The following is an 18,333-nucleotide window of genomic DNA, read 5'->3' as shown; positions in this document are numbered from 1 at the left end:
CCCGGTGTCCCATATGGTCCCCTGTGCTTGCCAGGAGCTATTTCTGAGCAGACAGCCAGGAGTAAGCCCTGAGCACCACCGGCTGTGGCCCAAAAATCAAACCCAAACAAGACAAACCAGAGAGCGCACACACATCTGGGAAGGCAAGGTCGCTCTTTATTGGACGCGGGCGGGTCTGGGGACCGGGACCGAGGACGCGCAAGAGGGCGGCCGGCGGCGGCGGGCGATCACTGGCGCGGCTCGGCCAGGACGCCTCTCTCGGCCGCGGCGCTGCCCAGGATGAAGCCGACGGCCAGGGACACGGTCTGGTCGAAGGAGCCGCGCAGCTGCTCGACGTGCTGGTTGAGCGTGAGCAGCTGGTCGCGCAGCGGGCCGAGGATAGTCACGATGTCGCCCAGGTGGCCGAGGGTCTGCAGCAGGGCGGCGTTGAGCGTCAGGGGCGCGTGGTGCTCGGCGTCGCCGGGGTCTTCGCGGGGCGGCGGCGGGGAGCCGTCGGGGCCGCGGCAGGGCGCGTGATCGTCGAGGCCGGGGAGCGCCGGAGGGGTGCCGGGGGGCTCGGGGGCGTCGGCGGCGGCCTTGAGCGGGGACGAGGGCACGCTGAGGGTCCGGGACGGGTCGGAGTCGGCGGCGCCTGGGGAGGAGAGGCGGAGAGCGGATGGGTCGGCGCGGGTCGGGGCGGCGGGCTCCGGGTCCCCGTCCGCCTGCGTCCCGCGCCCTACCTGGCTCGGGCGGCGCGCCGCTGGACGCGCGGCGCCCGCGGGAGCGGCGGCGGCCGCGGGGGTGGCCGCCGTCGCCCAGCAGCGCCATGAGCTCGTGCACCTGGCGGTCGAAGGGCCCGGGCGGCTGGCCGCGGGCGTCGCGCAGCTTGTCGCGCAGGAACTTGTAGCGGCGGCGGCACTGCGCGGGCGTGCGGCGCACCTGCTGGCGGGCCAGCGCGGCCGACACGCGGCGGTAGGTGGGCAGCGCGCGGCGCCGGTCCAGCAGCAGCGCGCGCCACACGGCCGGCTGCAGCAGCTCGCCCAGCAGCAGCTCCGTCTCCCGCGCGCTCCAGGGCGTGCGCTGCGCCGAGCCGGGCGACACGGGCGGCACCCCGGGGGACGCGGGCGCCGACGGCGAGGGCGCGGGCGCGGGCGAGGCCGGCCGTGCGGGCGAGGCCGAGGCCTCCCGCGCCGCCCCGTCGAGCTCGCGATCGGGGTCCGGGTCGGGGCTGGCGGGGAACGGCGGCGGCGCGGGCGGAGGCGGCCGTCGGGGCCGGAGCAGCATGCCGGGGCCGGGCGGAGGCGCTGGCTTCCGAGCCGCGCGCGAGTCCTCCGCCGTCGAGCCGGCTCCGCCCCGCCCCGCTCCGCTCCGCCGCCTCCGAGTTCGGGCCGGCGAGTGCGTGTGCGTCCGAGGCGCGCGAGCCTCTAGTTCCACGCCGGCGGCGCGCCCTTTCGGCCGGGGAACATCCGGGTCTCCGCGTCGCCCCGCCCCCGAACTTGGCCTCCCGGGCCGACGCCTGCGCGGTCGCTTCCCCGCCCCGTCGGGTGGGGGTGAGGACTCTTCGCGAGCCCGGAAAGTGGCGCTCTTGCGCATGCGCGACGGCCTGGCCGGCCCCGTCGGGTGGGGGTGGGGACTTCGCGAGCCCGGAAAGTGGCGCTCTTGCGCGTGCGCAATGGCTTGCCCTGGCCTGGCCTGGCCGGCGGGCCGCTGCAACCCCACCCCCGGGCTTGTTTCTTGGGGCGAACCCCTTGTATGCCTCCGCGGCTTGCACCGTCTGCAGGACCTTCCTACCCCCCCAGTGCGCCCTTGCTGCGCCAGACCCCTCATGTTGCCCCCCTGGAAGCCGTCCTGACTCAGTCTTTACCGAAGAGGCCCCCAAAGCCAACTGAAAGGTGATGGCACCGTGTAGTGTCGTCCCAGGCTAAATGAGACAAAGCTGCCCAGCATCGTTGCTTCCAGCCACCCTTAATTCCAGAAGTCCTAGCTAGAGCAATATAACAGTAATGGCATAAATAATCCGGGAGAATCATAGGAAGCGACAGAAATCTCATACAGGCACTGCAGGAGTTTAGCACGGATCGCCCGCCTAAAAGCCACGGACACAGGAACAGACACGGACAAGATGGATTTATTTATTTCTGCTGTGCGATTGGCGGTGTGTTTAAGTCAGGCCAGGAAGGAGCAAAGCTAAGGACTGGCACCACCACCAAGTTCCTTGACTACCGTCCTCAGCACCCTTCTTTTCTACCTGTTTAGTAGTAGAACTGGCCCCAGGTCCCACAGTGCAGTTCTCCTGTGACCCTTGGAATGCCACTCTGGTGCCCTCACCCTGCTTCTCCTGTCCTGGCTCACATAATCCATCTCTCTCCTGGTTGGGCCCTTTTGAAGAGCATGGCCTGGCATGAGTGGGGCCCTCTGTTGGGGCCTCATGTTCCTCCTGTTCCCTGGGGTTCTGGACTGGGTAGAAGGGTTCAGTGGCTCTGTTGTCTTATCACCGTCCACCCTGGCCTCATGTGGCGTCCTTATTGTTGGCCCAGCTGGTTCCTGCCTGGCCTGGTCTCTCAGCCTGACCAGTGTGTGGCAGCGTGGACCTAACTTTCATGCAGCCCTGGGATAGTTTCTGCTCAGGCGCCCTGGTCCTTCCCAGCTCTTCCCTTCCCTCCTCCTGCCCACATCCTCTGTGAAGCATCTCCATTCTTTACCTTTCTCCTGGCTCCCATTCTCTGGCCTCACCCTACACCTCTCACTGCTGTTGCCTCCAATCAACCTCTGTTCAGTTACTGGTTCTGTGCAGAGTGTCTGGGCACAGCTGGACTTAATGTGGGCAGGGGCACCACAATTCTAGTCAACAGTATCTGAGGGGCTGCTGGTGCGCAACCTCTTCTCATGGGTGAAATCAGAGACATACAGCATCCCCCCCCCCATCTCTGCCCACATTGTAGTTTTATGGTGTGACCAGTGCCCAGAACCTGACCTCCTGTGGCCCCCAGTCCTCAGCATTGTTTTCAGGCCATAGCTGCAGTGCTCAGGGCTTACTGCTGACTCTGAGCTCAGGGATCAGTACAGGTGGTGCTCAGGGGCCTCTATGTGGTGCCAGGAATGGAACCCAAGTTGGCCACATGCAAGGAAGGGGCCTTCTCTGCTGTCGTCCATCCGACTATCCAAATCCTTCTATAGCTACTGCTTTCAGAAATATTTTCCGGCCACATTAGAAGTGCCAGGGTTGCTACTAGTGGCTTGGGGAGTCGGGCTGCACCAGGGCTTGCATCTGACCCACAAGCTCTCCCTCTTGTCCCTGTGGCCTCTTCCTTCCCTATGGGAGTCCCTGGAGATGCTCCAGAGTCATCATCACTCATGGATTCACCATGTATGTGGGTCTCCCCACGAAGCCTCCAGATACTAGTCTCTTCCCGCCCCCCTCTGCGTGGTGCTCACTGATCCTGCAGGTCCCTAGTTTGGGGCCCAGCTCTAGAAGACGTGCGTAGCTGGTCCTGCACCACGCCTTGGAGGTTCAGGTGTCAGCAATCTCTGCTGGCAGTGGCTCAGGAGTATTTTGCATAGAGGACCCAGTTCCTGGAGCACTGTTCAGCCCACTTGATGCCACACATGCCATGGTGACCTGGCATCTTGTGCAGGGCACGTACTATGGGGACAGATTTGGGCAGCGACTGGAGGCTGGTTCTGTGAGGGATGGCATGGGGGTCCCCTCCAAATTGCTCTGTGCTGGACGCTGTCCCCTGTCCTCGTCACACTCAGGAATGAATAGCAGGTGTAGGCAGACCCCTCCGTAGCAGTCTGAGGGCCCCTTGTGGGCAGCCTGCAGCCCCCTGAGCTGAGAGCAGCGGCCCAAGCTGCATCACAGATGCCCTGATAGCGGAATCACAAACTACCAGGGGCCTTCAACTGAGAAAGTTGAGCTGGGCTGCAGGTAGGGGGCTGTGACCATCCAGGTGTGCCCCTGAGCAAAGCCGTCCAGTTTGTGGGCGCAGTGTTTGGTGCCCATGCTAGGAAGCCGTGGACCCCACAGGTCAATAAAGAGCCCGGTGCAGTGTGAAAGTGGTATGGGCACCATGCTGGGTAGTGTGGATGTTTTGTGGGCATGGTGTCGGAGCTGCATGGGCATGACGCGGGCATAGTTAGGGTACCTGTGTGTGTGGAGGGTGTATGGCCCAAGGCTTGCTGAAGCCCTGGTCCCAGTCCTTTGCTTGGCCCCACCTTGGCCATCAGTGGCCCTATCAAGTTCGGGCCTCTGGGCTAGTGAAGGGATGGGATGTGGGGGCCTAGCTGGGCGATGGAGGAGTTAGGGTGTGTAGCCAAGTGGGGTCCCTGGAAGGTTCTGGAGCCTGAGGCTGGTGTGGGGTCCCTTGGGGGCCCTTTGCTGTAGCCTCACAAGCCGTGGTTAACACGAGGCGATGGGCTGGGCTCTGAAGAGCTGGAGCATTGAGCCACAAGTGTCTGTGCATAAGCTGGAACTATCTTTTGAATATTTGATGTTTGAATTGGTTAAATTCTAGCAGAAACACCCCGACCTCCACTCGCACTACCTGTTCCAGGTCAGCCGGCTCCTCCTCTTTGGGGAGCCCAGAGTTGTGCTGTCCTCCTCTGGTGCCCGATTCTTTCCTCACCGGGGGTGCCCTTTGTCTGGAGCAGGTCCTTGCCCCTGGTCTGCCCTGTTGTGGCCGCTGCCCTGTGCCCATTACTGGAATGTGGCCCTCATCCTCCGCAGTTTGTCCTGGATCCTCCTCGAATGCTTCTCGCTGGCCAGCTGGCGAGGGTCAGCCCTGCTGTCGGATGCCAGGAGGGAGATGTCGACCCCGCTGAAGTGTGCGAGCCGCTGCCGCAAGTGGCTTTGCAGCTTGGCGTCAGGGGCGAAGGTGTAGGGATTCTCCTGGAAGGCGCGGACCTGGCTCACCACCCTGGCGATGTTTCTGTGGAGGGAAATGGCATCAGCCTGCATGATCGCAGAAGATGCCCCAGGTCCATCTCAGGTGGTGGGGTTTGTGCATATTCTTATTTTGTTTGTTTTTGAGTCACACCCAACAATTAATATGCAGGAATTATTTCTGGTGGTACTTTGAGGTTGCTGAGTTGGCCATCTGTTCTATTTCTTCAGCCCTGTTTTGATTTTTTTGTTGTTGTTCTGGGGCCACACCTGGCGGTGTTACTCCTGTCTCTGTGCTCAGAAATTGCTCCTGGCTGGCTTGGGGGACCATATGAGATGCTGGGAATTGAATCCGGGTTCTTCCCGGGACGTCTGCATGCAAGGCAAATGCCCTACCACTCTGCCTCCCTCCAATTCTTTTTTTTTTTTTTTTTGTTCTGTTTTGTTTTTTGGGTCACATCCGGCAGCACTCAGAGGTTACTCCTGGCTCTATGCTCAGAAATTGCTTCTGGCAGGCTCGGGGGACCATATGGGATGCTGGGATTTGAACCACATGTCCTTCTGCATGCAAGGCAAACGCCCTACCTCCATGCTATCTCTCCGGCCCCCCATACTGATTCTTGAGGCCAAATCTACTTCATTACTCAGACGTGTTTTCTGACTCCATCATCCATTCACCCACCCACCCATCCATGCATTTTTCTATCACTTTACTCATCAAGCCACCATTTATTTACCCATCTGTCTATCCATTAATCTATGTCCATTCATTCACTTTTAATTCCATAAAAATTCACTGAAGGGCAGTGTGAGATCCTGGTGCTCAGGAGCTGAGCGTCCTCTGGGGAATGAAACCCAACCCAGTGTCAGCCACCAGGATGTGTAAAGAGTAAGTGTAGGGGCCCGGAGAGATAGCACAGCGGCGTTTGCCTTGCAAGCAGCCGATCCAGGACCAAAGGTGGTTGGTTTGAATCCCGGTGTCCCATATGGTCCCCCGTGCCTGCCAGGAGCCATTTCTGAGCAGATAGCCAGGAGTAACCCCTGAGCACCGCCGGGTGTGACCCAAAAAACAAAAAAAAAAAAAAGAGTAAGTGTAGGTGTTTTGGGGTCAGGTACAGTGTGAATAGGGCTGTCTGCTATCTGGCCTGACTGTGGCAGCATGATGCTTGCAGTGGTTCTTGCCCTGACAAGCCAAGAGACTGTGCATGCAAGCACATGCATGTTTCTCTCTCCGTGCATGAGTACCATGCACGTGTGTCTATGTGCATGTGGATTTGAGTCCAGGGATTCCCATGGGAAGGGAAGGCAAATGCTTTCAGCTTTGGTTAGGAATTTTCTGGTCTCTTCAGACTTGCTACATCTTGTCTTGGGAATAGCTTCTCTGGAAGACTATTTGGGAGGGGGGTACACCCATCATTTTTCAGGCATTACTCTTGGCTCTGTGTGCAGGGATCCTTCATTGAAATCTTGAGGGACCTTCTAGGATTCTGGGGATCAAACCCAGGTCATGCATGTGCAAGTCATGTGCTTTTCCATATCTTTGGCCCTGTCTTATTTGTTCGGGGGCCACACCCCAAGATATATATATATATATATATATATATTTTTAGGATGGCAGTGTTGGGGATCATACCCATATTCCTTCAGCCAAGCATGTACTCTTTTTTTTTTTTTTTGTCAAGCATGTACTCTTGACTCATGTGCTATCTCCCTGGTTCCTGAAAGGCCATTTTAAAATATACTGTGTTTAGGAGCCAGAGCTGTGGCGCAAGTGGTAAGGCATCTGCCTTGCACGCATTAGCCTAGGACAGACTGTGGTTCGATCTCCTGGTGTGCCATATGGTTCCCCAAGCCAGGAGTGATTTCTGAGCACATAACAAGGAGTAACACCTGAGCATCACCGGGTGTGGCCAAAAAACCAAATATAACTATATCTATATATACTGTGCTTATAATTGTTACACCAATGGTGATTGGGGCCCTGAGGCCTCAGCAGAGCTTAGCTGAGCAGCACCGGGGGCTACTAGAATGCCCTCGCGGTGTACAGGGGGTCATGAGGTGCTGGGAATGCAACTCGGGCCCCTCCTGCCAGGAGTGTGCTCCATTGTAAACCATCTCCCACCCACATTATCCCACCCCAGGATGTGTTTCTTGCTGGGTCACATGCGCTTCCACAGACAGACTTGTGTCTCTTTTCTAGGGGCCACAGGGTGCTGTGTCCCCAGGGCTGCTGTGCTGGTCTCAGTCATAGACAGCCCTGAGGAGGGACCAGGGAAATGGAGTGATGGGGTGGTACTGGGGTGCAGGTTGTTGCCTGAGTGGAGGCTGAGGCCTGTATCTTACATCATGAAGGTCCCTAGGAACTAGAGCCATAGTTTGGAACTCTGGAGCCCAGAAGTGTTCATGGAAGGGCTGAATGTCCCCAGGATTTGGAACAGGCAGGGCCTCTGCTGGGGTGAGGGAGTACTGGAGAGCTCCGTGCAATTGTCCCCCTGACCCCTTACCTGTCTTGTTCTACCCATGACCCCTCATTTGTCCTGTTCTACTTCTCACCTGTCCTCACTACCCTTGACCCCTCACCCCAACCCCTTATTTGTCTTGCTCTACCTGTGACCTGTTCTGTTGTACCCGTGATTTTCACCTGCCATTTTAATTTTGGTTATTTGTTTTGGGGCCACACCTGGCAGTGCTCCTGCTTCTGAACTCAGGGATCACTCTACATGACCTATGTGGAGTGTCAGAGATCAAGCCTGGGTTGGCCACATGCAAGGTGTGTGCATCCCTCCCCACTGTGCCATCGCTCTGGCCCCACCCACTCCGTTCCTGACCTCCAGCTTCCCTCACCTGAGCTTGCTCCACCTGTGAGCCCCATTGGTCATGGTAAAGCCCCCAGTCTCTAGCTGCTGGACGTGCATGGCCAGGAGGCGGGCAGAGGGCAGGGTGGGCTGTGCCCGGAAGCGTCGTCCCTCCATCAGACACAGGCTGTCGCTCTTCAGGAAGACCTGGCAGTGCGGAGGACGGGGCGGGATGGGTCAGACTGGACCAGGCCCAGGGACCCTGTGCTCCTTCTGCAGGGTCCCTGGCCGTGGGCCATAGGCAGTAGCAGAAGCAGTTGGGCTTAGCTGGGGAGGACAGTCCCTCCACCTGTGGCCCTGACATTAGGCAGCCTTGATGCCCTCAGGCATGTGTCCTGCCTGTGTGGTGTTGGGTCCTGCTGGCTGACCCGATGACCAGTGTCTGGAGTGGATGCACAGCTGAGGGGTCCCCAGGCTGACCACTCTAGACTGTTCCCTTCGGTGACCTGCTGTCTGGCAGCAAATGTGCTCCTGGGCACCCAGCTTGTGCGAGGGTGGACCCCCATCTGTGGCTGGCCACTTGGGTGCGGGCGGCTGAGGTACTGCGCGTGTAAGTGGAGCTGGCATGCAGGAAGCAGCGGGGTGGGAGGGCAGCTGTGCCCGCGGATGTCACCTCCACTGCCTTCAGCTCCTCCAGCACCTCGGCCACCTTGGCAGGCAGAACTCGCCAGGCCTGGAACAAAAGTGAGACTCCATGTGAGATGCCACGGCTCAGCACCACCCCACAGCCTCCTGAAGGGACACATGCGGGACGCACAGGGGACTGCCTCACAGCCACATGCTCCAGGCCCCCCAGGATCTGCATGGCCGTGGCAAAGTTCCTCTGCTCATAACAGGACTTGGCGATCAGCAGGAACTTGGAGAGCAGATTCACCTGCAACTAAACCAGGGCTGATGTCAGGGTTTGTATGCCAGACAGAGGGCAGAGCTGTGATGATGGCTGGCTGCTAGTGACAGGGTCAGCAGCGGGGCATTCATGCACACTGGATATCCATGCATAGGCCCTGAGGAGCCCACATTTCCCTTCCCCCCTGCAGCCTCCTGGGCCAATAGGGAACGCATAGGTGACGTGCAGAGCCGGGACTTGGGGGTCATGGAGACCATGTCCCCATTGGCTGCCATGGGCAGGAGCACTGCCATGGGGGCAGGGACACATCCTGCGAGCCAGCAGTGGTCATTCAGACTGAAGTGCCATGGGCTGGCTAGACCCAGGGCTTAGGACTCTGAGGGTTGTTGCCCTTGGATATGCCTATCCCGTGGGGATCACAGGCCTGGAGGACTCAACATGGGTCTGTCTAGCAGAAAAGCTACTGGCAGGAGCCTGGGAGGCTACAAAGAGTGAGCCCAGGCTCCTGAAGCATGGTGAAGGTTTGAGTGGAGTGAGTCCAGGCCCCTGAACCATGGTGAGGATCCGAGGGGGTCTGAGGTAGTGCCCTCAGCCCCCAATCCGTGCAGTGCACACACATGATCTGGACATGTGAAGGCTCTGTGCTCACACATGCTCATGGCTGTCCAGTGCATGTGTCCCAGAGAGTGAAGGCATGTGGGTTGGGCCTTTCACGAGCTGAAGTGTGTGTGTCTGATGTCACTGCTGGGTGTCCTGGATCCTTGGCCTCTGGTGGGGGCCCAGGGCTGATGAGCACGGTTACTCACTTCCCAGGTGCCTCCACCTGCCCAGTGGAGGTGCCCACCTTGGAGCTGTGGCAGGTGACGATCTCAGCAGCCACCCAGGTGCTGATGTCATCCCCTCTTCTGAGCAGCTGCAGCAGGTATGGGTCCTGCACACAGTCAGGCAGGAACAGGCTACCGGCCTTGGCCGACACACTGTCAGAGCTGCTGGTCCTAGAATGGACTTGGGTCAGCCCAGGAGGTACTGGCAGCTGCCCTTTGACTACCCCTTGGAGGATGCCCAGGTCCCAAACTCACCTGGGCAGAGCCGTGCTGGTGTCTGTGACACCCAAGGCCCGGGAGTTGAGGAAGTGGACAGGGTGGCATCTCTGGAAGAGCTCCTGCCGGCAAAAAGCATGGCTGAGCTTCCAAGGCTTATGACAGGACCACCTGGGCCTTGTCCCCTGCATGGGCTGGCCAGGCTCCCACACCTGCAGCCTTACCACTTGCAGGGGTAGGGGGCTGGGTCGGGTCCCCATCCTGGGTGCCCTCCCCCCTCCACAGGGCCCTGCCCACCTCCTGTAGCAGAGTCAGCTGGCTGGAAAGCTGGGTGGTGCTGTATTCGGTCAGGAGGAAGGGCCCCTTCTCACCGGCCCCGGCACAGACCCCGTAGAGACCCTCAAAACCGCAGGGCTTGGGTAGGGCGGCAGCGATGCTGTACTGCCGCTCTCTGGAGGCCATCAGCAGGCCATTGCCTCTGGGCAGCCGCCAAGGGAAGCTCTGCGGGCAGGGCAGGGCAGGTCCCACTGAGGGCCCAGCCCAGCCCCCATAGCCCGCTGGGTGGGCTGGGCTCTTGCAGAAACTTCATCCCACTTGGACTCCAGAGCACTAGGTCATGTCCAGATCCTCAGGGCAGCTCAGCTCTGAGATATACTGTGGATAGGCCTCAGCCCCTCCCAACCCAGTGGGACATAGCTGAGGGCCTGGGTGGGCAGGGAGTGTGCATGTGTCCACACTGGTGTCTGCTCACTCACAGGCATGCAGGTGTGTAATGTGCACGTGCCCGTGGGAATGTGTGTGCTGTACATGCCTGCTTGTATGAGCCTGTGCATATCATGCATGTACATGCCCATATGCACAAGTGAGCCTAAGTACCATGCATGTATATGCATGTACATCCCACCAGTGTGACACGAGCCTGTGTACCATGCATGCACATGCCCATCTGTGTTCCCACGTGAGTCTACATGCCATGCATATACATATATGTACGCACACATGTATGTTCATTTGTGTGCCCATCTGTGAGCCTGTATGTCTGCTTCCATGTGTCCCCCACATGCTGGAACCCCAGGCTGGGTTCAGGGAGCTGTTATGCCTGTTTGGGGGTGTCCCCACCTTCCGGGAAGTGCCATCTTCGGAGAGCTTCTTACAGAGGGTGTTGAGGGACTTGGTGCCCTCCTCAGCCTCCTTGGGGTCCTCCAAATCTGTGCTGTGTGGGGGCCCTTCGGCCCACAAGTCTGCACCCCCTTCCAAGAGGTCCAGCAGGTGCTCCACAGAGCCATCTCGGGGCAGAATCTGGACAGTGGACAGAGGACAGTGGGTAGGAACTTCCGTCCAGATGGCCTGGTACTGCTTCTGGGGATTCTTGCCCCCACCCGCCCCACAGGCTGGAGCTCCACCTCTCCCCGTGGGCCTCCCATCCAGTGGTCAGTCCCATGGTCCCTTCCTCTCCCATGGTCTTGTCTCTGACCTGATCCCTCTCCTCCCCATGACCCTGCCTGGCCTGACCCCTGCCCTGGTTCCCCCCTCCTGTGCCCAGTCCCTCCCCAGGCTGTGGCCACCTTGGAGACATAGTCCTGCAGTCGTGCCCGCAGAGTTGCATCCTGTGCAAAATCCACAGAGAAGCAGTCCTCTACCCAGGCCTGCAGGAGGCAAATGCTCCGCCTGTAGATCTTGGTGAAGGTGGACGTGGAATCCTGGAGGGTCCTGTGGGCAATGGGGGGACTCAGCCAGGCTGACCCTGTCTCTGTAGCACTGGTCCTGCCCCACGGGTGGGAGTCCCAGGCCTACCCCGCTAGGGTGCTGCTGATGCGCTCCAGGAGGAAGTGCAGAAAGTCATGGGGTGAGCAGAAGTATCGGAAGGTGTAGAGGAACTGCTGTACGTAGCCCTCCTGAAAGGCGCCACTATACAAGGGGAGGTGGGGTGAGGGGCGAAGGGCAGGAGTGAGGGGAGAGGGTCAGGGATGAGGAGCCAGGGGCAGAGACAAGGGGGAGGGATGAGAGGTGAGGGGCAGGGGCTAGGGGTGAGGGCCGCTCCACACACCCCTACCTGTGAGGGGCTGGCTTGGGGCAAAGCGTGGACTACTGTGCACTGTGGAAACTTCCACACCCAGTTTGACCCCACCCAGGGTAGAAAAGCCCTTTGTGCCCCAGATTATTTCAGTCCCACCAGGACTCCTCAGATGGCCCCAAGTTGGAGAACACTGTGCAGATATTTGGAGAAGGGGGTAAGGCCTACGGGTTGGCCCTCTGTCCTGAGGTTAGGCTGTCCTTGAAGCTATGGGCAGAGACATTGTGATGAGGAATAATGGTCAGCCCAACTCTGCTGCATTTGCACAGACATGCATACACACACACACACACACGCAGGCATGGCATGCACACACATGCCTCACAATGCAACATACACATCTCAACACAACACATATGTGCCACACACTGCAGTGCAGCCACGTGCCTCATATACATATCACTCACCACACACATTACACATACCACACATACAACAGGCTGTACCTGACTATGCACGTTCCATGTCGCATGCACCACACTGCCACACATACATCCTAGAGCCATACATACCACAAACATTATACACCACACACACACATGCCCTATGACATACCATACATAGCGTATGCCACATAACATCCTGCACATCACACACTCGACACATTAGTGCCACACATTATGCACAGCACAGCACCACAAGCTACTTATACACCATACTACATGCCATACACTATACATCACACATGTCACACCACAATAATACCATATGTCATAATAATACCCACAAGGACACATGATACCATGTAAGACACACTACATGCATGTTCCACATCCTGAAACCACACATGACTTAGATACTACACAATGTAGACAATGCAAATATTCCACATTAGACACACCACATGCTACATGCTGCGATACACATAATACAAGCCATGCCACATACATCACATCACACACTGAACATGGTGTGTCTCACAGCACAGGCCACACACCTGTACCTGGACAGATATACACACAGAACACTCCCATCACACACGCACACACATTCTGGTGGCTAGGAGTTCCTAGGGGGAGTGAGTCTTGCAGAAAAGGAGGCAACTGGGTCTGGGGGCTCTGCTGTTAGGAGAGGCAGCCCCAATGCTGGGAGCCTGTGTGGGTGCTTTTTCCTGAGCCCCCAGAGTTGGCCGAGTTCTGTGGGGAAAGGCGGGATACAGGGACTCTGCACTCCGGTGTGTGGTGGCTTTCCCTGGTGCGGGGAGCATGTAGCCCATTCTTAATGGGGTAGTCACCCAGCTGCTGCTTCCAGGTGTGGCCTGGAGGTCCAGAGTTCAGTGGAGCACCCCAATGGGGTGCTGAAGTTCAGGGTGGGCCTCATAGCAGTGCAGGCCAGGAGGGGACGCCCTGCCCTTCTTCCCTGGGGGTTCTGAGCTCTGGCACCTGGAGTAGAGGAAGGCCATGAGGCCGAGCGGCGTGCCTGCCTGAAGGGCGCGGGCCTTGCGTGGCCGGCCACTGCGTGGGTGCTTGGTGACGTTGTAGAAGATGAGGGATGAGGACTCGTCCAGGGGACTGAAGTCCAGCGAGTTGCAGGGGGCTGCAGCAATGCTGACGATCACAGGGAGTGAGGAAGGCTCCAGGCCCCAGCGCTCAGCATGTGTGACCTGAGGACAATGGGTCAGGGCTGACCAGCCCAGGTTGGCTTGGGTGTGGGGCTCCCAGCCCAAGCCTGATCTTGGGGGTGCAGGCAGCCCCAGTCACTTGCCTGCAGGTACCGCTGGACCAGTCCAAGGAAGTGCACCCGGGACCGCATGTCCTCCAGCTGTCCCTTGAGCTTGGCGATTATGGTCTTCACCTCAGAGCCTGGGAGGACGGTGATCACTGAGCTGGAGAGGATGCACAGCCCACCTAACTCCTCCCATACCCCTTCACCACGAACCCCCCGACCCCTCTTAGCCTACCTCTGCCCCTTCTCTCCTTCTGAAGCAGCTTCTGGTAGAACTTGAGGGTCTTGCGGAAGTTTCTCTGCTCAATGAGGAGCTGCTGCTCCAGTTCCTGGGGAAAGAGATGGTCATGGTAGGTACCACTGCACATGGGCAAGACAGAGGCATGCGGGTCAAAGGACACACAGGGACAGACATGGGCACGCGGTACGCTGGCAGCAGATGCAGGTGCCCCTATGTTGCTGAGGGTTGGTAGCTCTGTAGCCCCAATTAGGAAGACTCTGGGGTGTGCCAGGGCTTTGTTCTAGCTTCTAAGGAGTCTCCACAGAATTCCCACAGCTCCTGAGCTCCCTAATCCCCAGCCATGGCTGGGTTCCAATACTCAGACCCCACGATAGGTTGGGAGGCAGTGAGTTGCAGCACATCCCCCTGCTCAGCGTGTCTCATGCTTGCTGGTGTCTTTAGTCACTCCTGGAGCACGGCTGCTCCACCTGCCTGACCTCAAGTTCTTAGTTCTGTGGCTAGTTTAGGATCAGCACAGCCCTGACCCAAGGCCAACTGGGGCCTGCCCTTTTTTTAGGGGGGGAGGCACACCTGGTGGTGCTCAGGGGTTACTCCTGGCTCTGTGCTCAGAAAACACTCCTGGCAGGCTGGGAGACCATATGGGATGCTGGTAATCCAACCCAGGTCAGTCCTGGTTTGGCAGTGTGCAAGGCAAACACCCTAAGGCTGTGTTATCTCTCTGGCCTAGGCCTGTCCTTTTCAACACACCCTGTGGTGGGACCTCTAGCCTGTAAACACGCCCAGGTGAGGTCTGCTGGCCCATGCACACACCCCTACCATGCCTTTTGGCCCAGATCCAAGCGGTCCTGCAAACCTCTTCTCTTGACTCATTTGACATCAATATAGGACTGGATGGAGCAGGCAGTTCTGATCTTGGTTTAGGTCTTTCCTCTGTCCCCTTGGACCCACGCTGAGACTGAAATCAGGGCACTGGCCCATATATTCAGCTCTTGGATGTTGGGCCTCACCTGGCAGTGCTCCGGACCCCTAACCCAGGTCTGCCTCATGCCTCATACCAGGCAAGTACCTTCCCTCTGGCTGTCCCTCAGCCTTGCTCTTTTTCTTGCAGGCTGTTTAACACCTGAGCATTCCCTGTGAAGTCTTATGTGGGTTTTCCTCATTCTGTGGGAACCACCCCAACTGAATTTCTGCTCTCACTGCCTGTCAGGGAGGCTCTGGATATTGATTGCAAGAGACAAAGGGAACCCAAGTATCATTGTGGGTCCAGGGGCCCAGCCTAGCTAGCTACCAGGAGCTTCCCATGGTTTATCCCACAACTTCCGGACAACAACCTGAGCATTGAGTATTCTCCCTTCCTGGCTGTAGCAGCTTCAGCCCACTTTTTTCCTTGTTTACTTTCCTTTTCTTCTCTATTTCTTGTTTTTTTTGTGTGTGTGTTTTTTTTTTTGTTTTGTTTTGTTTTGTTTTTGGGCCACACCTGGCGGTGCTCAGGGGTTACTCCTGGCTGTCTGCTCAGAAATAGCTCCTGGCAGGCACGGGGGACCATATGGGACACCGGGATTCGAACCAACCACCTTTGGTCCTGGATCGGCTGCTTGCAGGGCAAACGCCGCTGTGCTATCTCTCCGGGCCCCTTCTCTATTTCTTTATTGGCTCTAACCGGATGTGCTTAGGAGCCATCCCTGGCTCTGTGCTCAGAAATTACTCCTGGCAGCCTCTGGGGAGGACCACATTTCTTGGGGGTGGGGGGCACACTCCATGACGCTCAGGGATTACTCCTGGCTATGCACTCAGAAATCGCTCCTGGCTTGGGGGACCATATGGGACAACGGAGGAATTGAACAGCAGTTCATCCTAGGCTAGTGTGGGCAGATGTTTTTGCTGGCACCATTGCTCTGGCCCCTCCTACACCCTTTTGTTGTATTATTTCTCTCTGGGAAGCCCACTGGGGGTCCTGTTGCCTCCTTCAGCTGTGCTGGTGCTTGTACTCCTGGTGGAGGCGTGGGGTGAGTGAAATCACTTGCTTAGCTATGGGGTTCATGTGTCATTTGAGCTGCGCTGCTCAGTCACATGCCTTAAGTGAGGCTTGTACATGACTGGCTGCCATGGCTAGAAGTGACTTGAGGCTTTGAGAACCAGGAAGGCTACAGGATGGCTCTGCCATGCTTCATCACGAATGGGACTGTGATCCTGTGCTGGTTCTCAGCCCCAGGACCAGCCTTTCCCTGAGGGGCAGCTGACACTGTACCCCACTAATTAGAATAGCAGCAGGCACTCAGGGCAGCTTGGGAACAACGGACGCATGTTCAGTTGCCACTCCTTGGTAACCTGCATGTCCACACTTCCTGCCCTGCAGTGAGTCCTGTACCTGGGAAGCCACCCTCGTCGAGAAGCCCACATGAAGCCCTGTCTGTCTGCAGGCAAATGTGAACCCTCAAATAGTGGGGACTCCTTCCTAGGACATCCCTGGACATCTTGTGCTGGAAGGGTTTGTGGGCCCAAAGGTCATGGCTTCAAATACTCAGGGCACAAAGGTACAGGCCCAGCCCCACGGAGGGGTGGAAAAGGGCAGTATCAGTCTGACTCCGCCCTGGTTCCCTGAGCCCATGTGGACAGAGCCATTGCCTGCAGAGAGGCTCGGCTAAGGCCCGACTGTGCTGGGTGAGCTGTTTCTGGCGTGTTTTCTGGCCTCAGAATGGTCAGCTGGATAGTTGGCTGGGAGTTGGGAAGCTGGTTGCCAAGGGCCACAACTGCTCCCACAAACTAGGCTGACCCCCTGCTGTGCCTTGGGACTGAGTTCAGCTGACAAGGACAGTGGCCCCCAGTGTAGATGACCATGTAAGTGACTAGAGAGCCCTGGGAAGGACACGGGGTGTGCCAGGAGAACAGGGGCCACTCTTGGCCTTTGCCCTTGGCTGCCCAGAGCTGTGCCCACAGGCCTAAGTAGTAGCGGCATGGCTCAGCACTCACCGGGTTGTGGGTGCTGGTATCAGGGGACCCGCTGGCCTGCCAGGACAGCTCCTCAGCATAGCTGGACACGTCGGTGCCAAAGCAGTCAGCCTCATAGAAGGCGCTGCGCCAGCCAGGACAGCAGCTGCGGAACTCAGTTGGGCTGCCTGCCTCAGGCCCAGACATCGCCTCCGCATGCGTGTCCGCTGCTGGGCGTGTCCAGCGCTGCAGCTGCTCTTCACCTGCCCCGGGCAGCAGCTCCAGCCCGGCTTTCATGGACCGCTGAGGCCGGAACCCTACCTCCAGGTTGCCCTGGGATAGCTCGTCCGAGTCGGCATGGACCAGTGACACAGGGGGACAGGGACCCCGGCTGCTCGCAGCTGGTTTCTCCTTGCCTGGATGGGGTCACGAGGAGGATTGAGGGGATGCAGATCTCATGCCCAGGCCTGATTCGGTCAGGCTGGGGCGAGCCAGGCCGTGTGCTTGGAGATGGAAGCTGGATTGCACCCCAGCCCCATCCCTCCTGCATCTGTGTCCTGAGGGCCTGGCCAACAGGATGCCCAGGGATTGACCTTGGGTGCTTTTTTTTTTTTTTTTTGGTTTTTGGGCCACACCCGGCCGATGCTCAGGAGTTAATCCTGGCTGTCTGCTCAGAAATAGCTCCTGGCAGGCACAGGGGACCATATGGGACACCGGGATTTTTTTTTTTTTTTTTTTTTTTTTTTGGTTTTTGGGTCACACCTGGCAGTGCTCAGGGGTTATTCCTGGCTCCAGGCTCAGAAATTGCTCCTGGCAGGCACAGGGGACCATATGGGGCGCCGGGATTCGAACCGATGACCTCCTGCATGAAAGGCAAACGCCTTACCTCCATGCTATCTCTCCGGCCCCGGGACACCGGGATTTGAACCAACCACCTTTGGTCCTGGATCGGCCGCTTGCAAGGCAAACGCCGCTATGCTATCTCTCCGGGCCCGGGTGCTTTTTATTTACTAGACTGATTTGACTTTAAGCCAAATTAAAGTTTGGCTGGAGCTGGAACTTCGGGCTCTGGGTACATTTCCCGGAGAGAAGCACAGACTCTCCCTGGCAACCCCAGGATGGATCCCCAGGAGAGGATAGTGGACAGTGCATCTTGTCCCCAGGGAACAGTGATACGGGAGCCCCTCCGGGGTTCAGTCTGCCCAGTCCATTGTCAACCTGTCCCACGAGCGCCCTCACCTGCCCTGTGCAAGGGACCATGTCTGCGGGGGGAGCCTGGGAGCAGATGTGTGCAGCTGTCTTCCCCGTCCTGGGGTTGAGATGGAGCCGGCTCTGCAGTTCTGCAGGGAGAAGGGGGATAGGGGTGGGAAGAAACACTGGCGCTCCCCCTACTGTCAGAGGAGGGCACTGCAGCTTCCCTTCTGCCCTTTTACCAGAGTGGGGCACTATAGCTCCTCCTGCTGTGTGTTTGGGAGCGCTAGAGTTGCAGTTCTTGCTGTCAGAGGTGGGCATTGCAGCTCCCCCCAATATGCACACCCATGGCGCTCTGCCACTTTCTCCTCATCTTCTCAGCTCTGGGCTCCTCCCCACACAGTAGGTCCTTTGTGAGGCCTGGGAGGGAGACCTAGATTTGCTTCTGTGTGAACTAAAAGGGTGTGTGGACTGGATCTCCTCACCAGGGCCCCTGCATAGGCTCCTGAACTGTGACTCTCTTCTCTTCTCTGTATTGAGAACATGCTGGAGTCCTCTCTGTGCAGTGGGAGGAGTGCGGCATATGGGGTGTCATGGTGCTGTCATGGTCATGCAGGCAGGCCAGAGTGGG

At 58.2% G+C, this 18,333-nt stretch overlaps 2 protein-coding genes across 4 annotated transcripts in view; both read right to left on the bottom strand.

Moving 5' to 3' along the window:
• Positions 1-227: 227 nt before the first annotated feature.
• UTF1 (undifferentiated embryonic cell transcription factor 1) lies at positions 228-1,263 on the bottom strand. The gene is made up of 2 exons (XM_049764588.1): positions 715-1,263; positions 228-683 (listed from the first exon to the last, which is right to left on the bottom strand). The coding sequence occupies exons 1-2, from the start codon at positions 1,261-1,263 to the stop codon at positions 228-230; spliced, it is 1,005 nt and encodes a 334-aa protein (XP_049620545.1).
• Positions 1,264-4,596: 3,333 nt separating this feature from the next.
• Positions 4,597-18,333, bottom strand: part of KNDC1 (kinase non-catalytic C-lobe domain containing 1) — a 34,265-nt gene continuing 20,528 nt past the window's right edge. For 2 of the 3 annotated variants that reach the window (XM_049790633.1, XM_049790634.1), the window contains exons 16-19: positions 17,751-17,851; positions 16,554-16,927; positions 13,578-13,671; positions 13,170-13,479 (exon numbers count right to left, since the gene is read on the bottom strand). In XM_049790633.1, coding sequence (XP_049646590.1) covers positions 13,295-13,479; positions 13,578-13,671; positions 16,554-16,927; positions 17,751-17,851 — 754 coding nt within the window. In that variant the 3' untranslated portion in view covers positions 13,170-13,294. Of the gene's footprint in view, positions 4,908-7,705; positions 7,864-8,329; positions 8,390-8,473; positions 8,597-9,407; positions 9,559-9,642; positions 9,726-9,900; positions 10,105-10,722; positions 10,903-11,168; positions 11,314-11,397; positions 11,512-13,059; positions 13,480-13,577; positions 13,672-16,553; positions 16,928-17,750; positions 17,852-18,333 lie in introns of those variants that run through there. The other variant, XM_049790635.1, reaches the window with a different exon arrangement.

This window comes from Suncus etruscus, chromosome 17 (genome assembly GCF_024139225.1).
Source record: "Suncus etruscus isolate mSunEtr1 chromosome 17, mSunEtr1.pri.cur, whole genome shotgun sequence".
Lineage (NCBI taxonomy): Eukaryota > Metazoa > Chordata > Mammalia > Eulipotyphla > Soricidae > Suncus > Suncus etruscus.
Note: the sequence above shows the minus strand (reverse complement) of the source record. Positions and strands in the feature narration are given on the sequence as shown.

Bases quoted from the DNA above. Each gene is read 5' to 3' on its own strand.
- UTF1 (XM_049764588.1), bottom strand. From the start codon at position 1,263: ATGCTGCTCCGGCCCCGACGGCCGCCTCCGCCCGCGCCGCCGCCGTTC. The intron at 684-714 runs GCGCGGGACGCA...GGGGACCCGGAG, and splicing joins CGCCGCCCGAGCCAGGTAGG to CCCGCCGCCCCGACCCGCGC.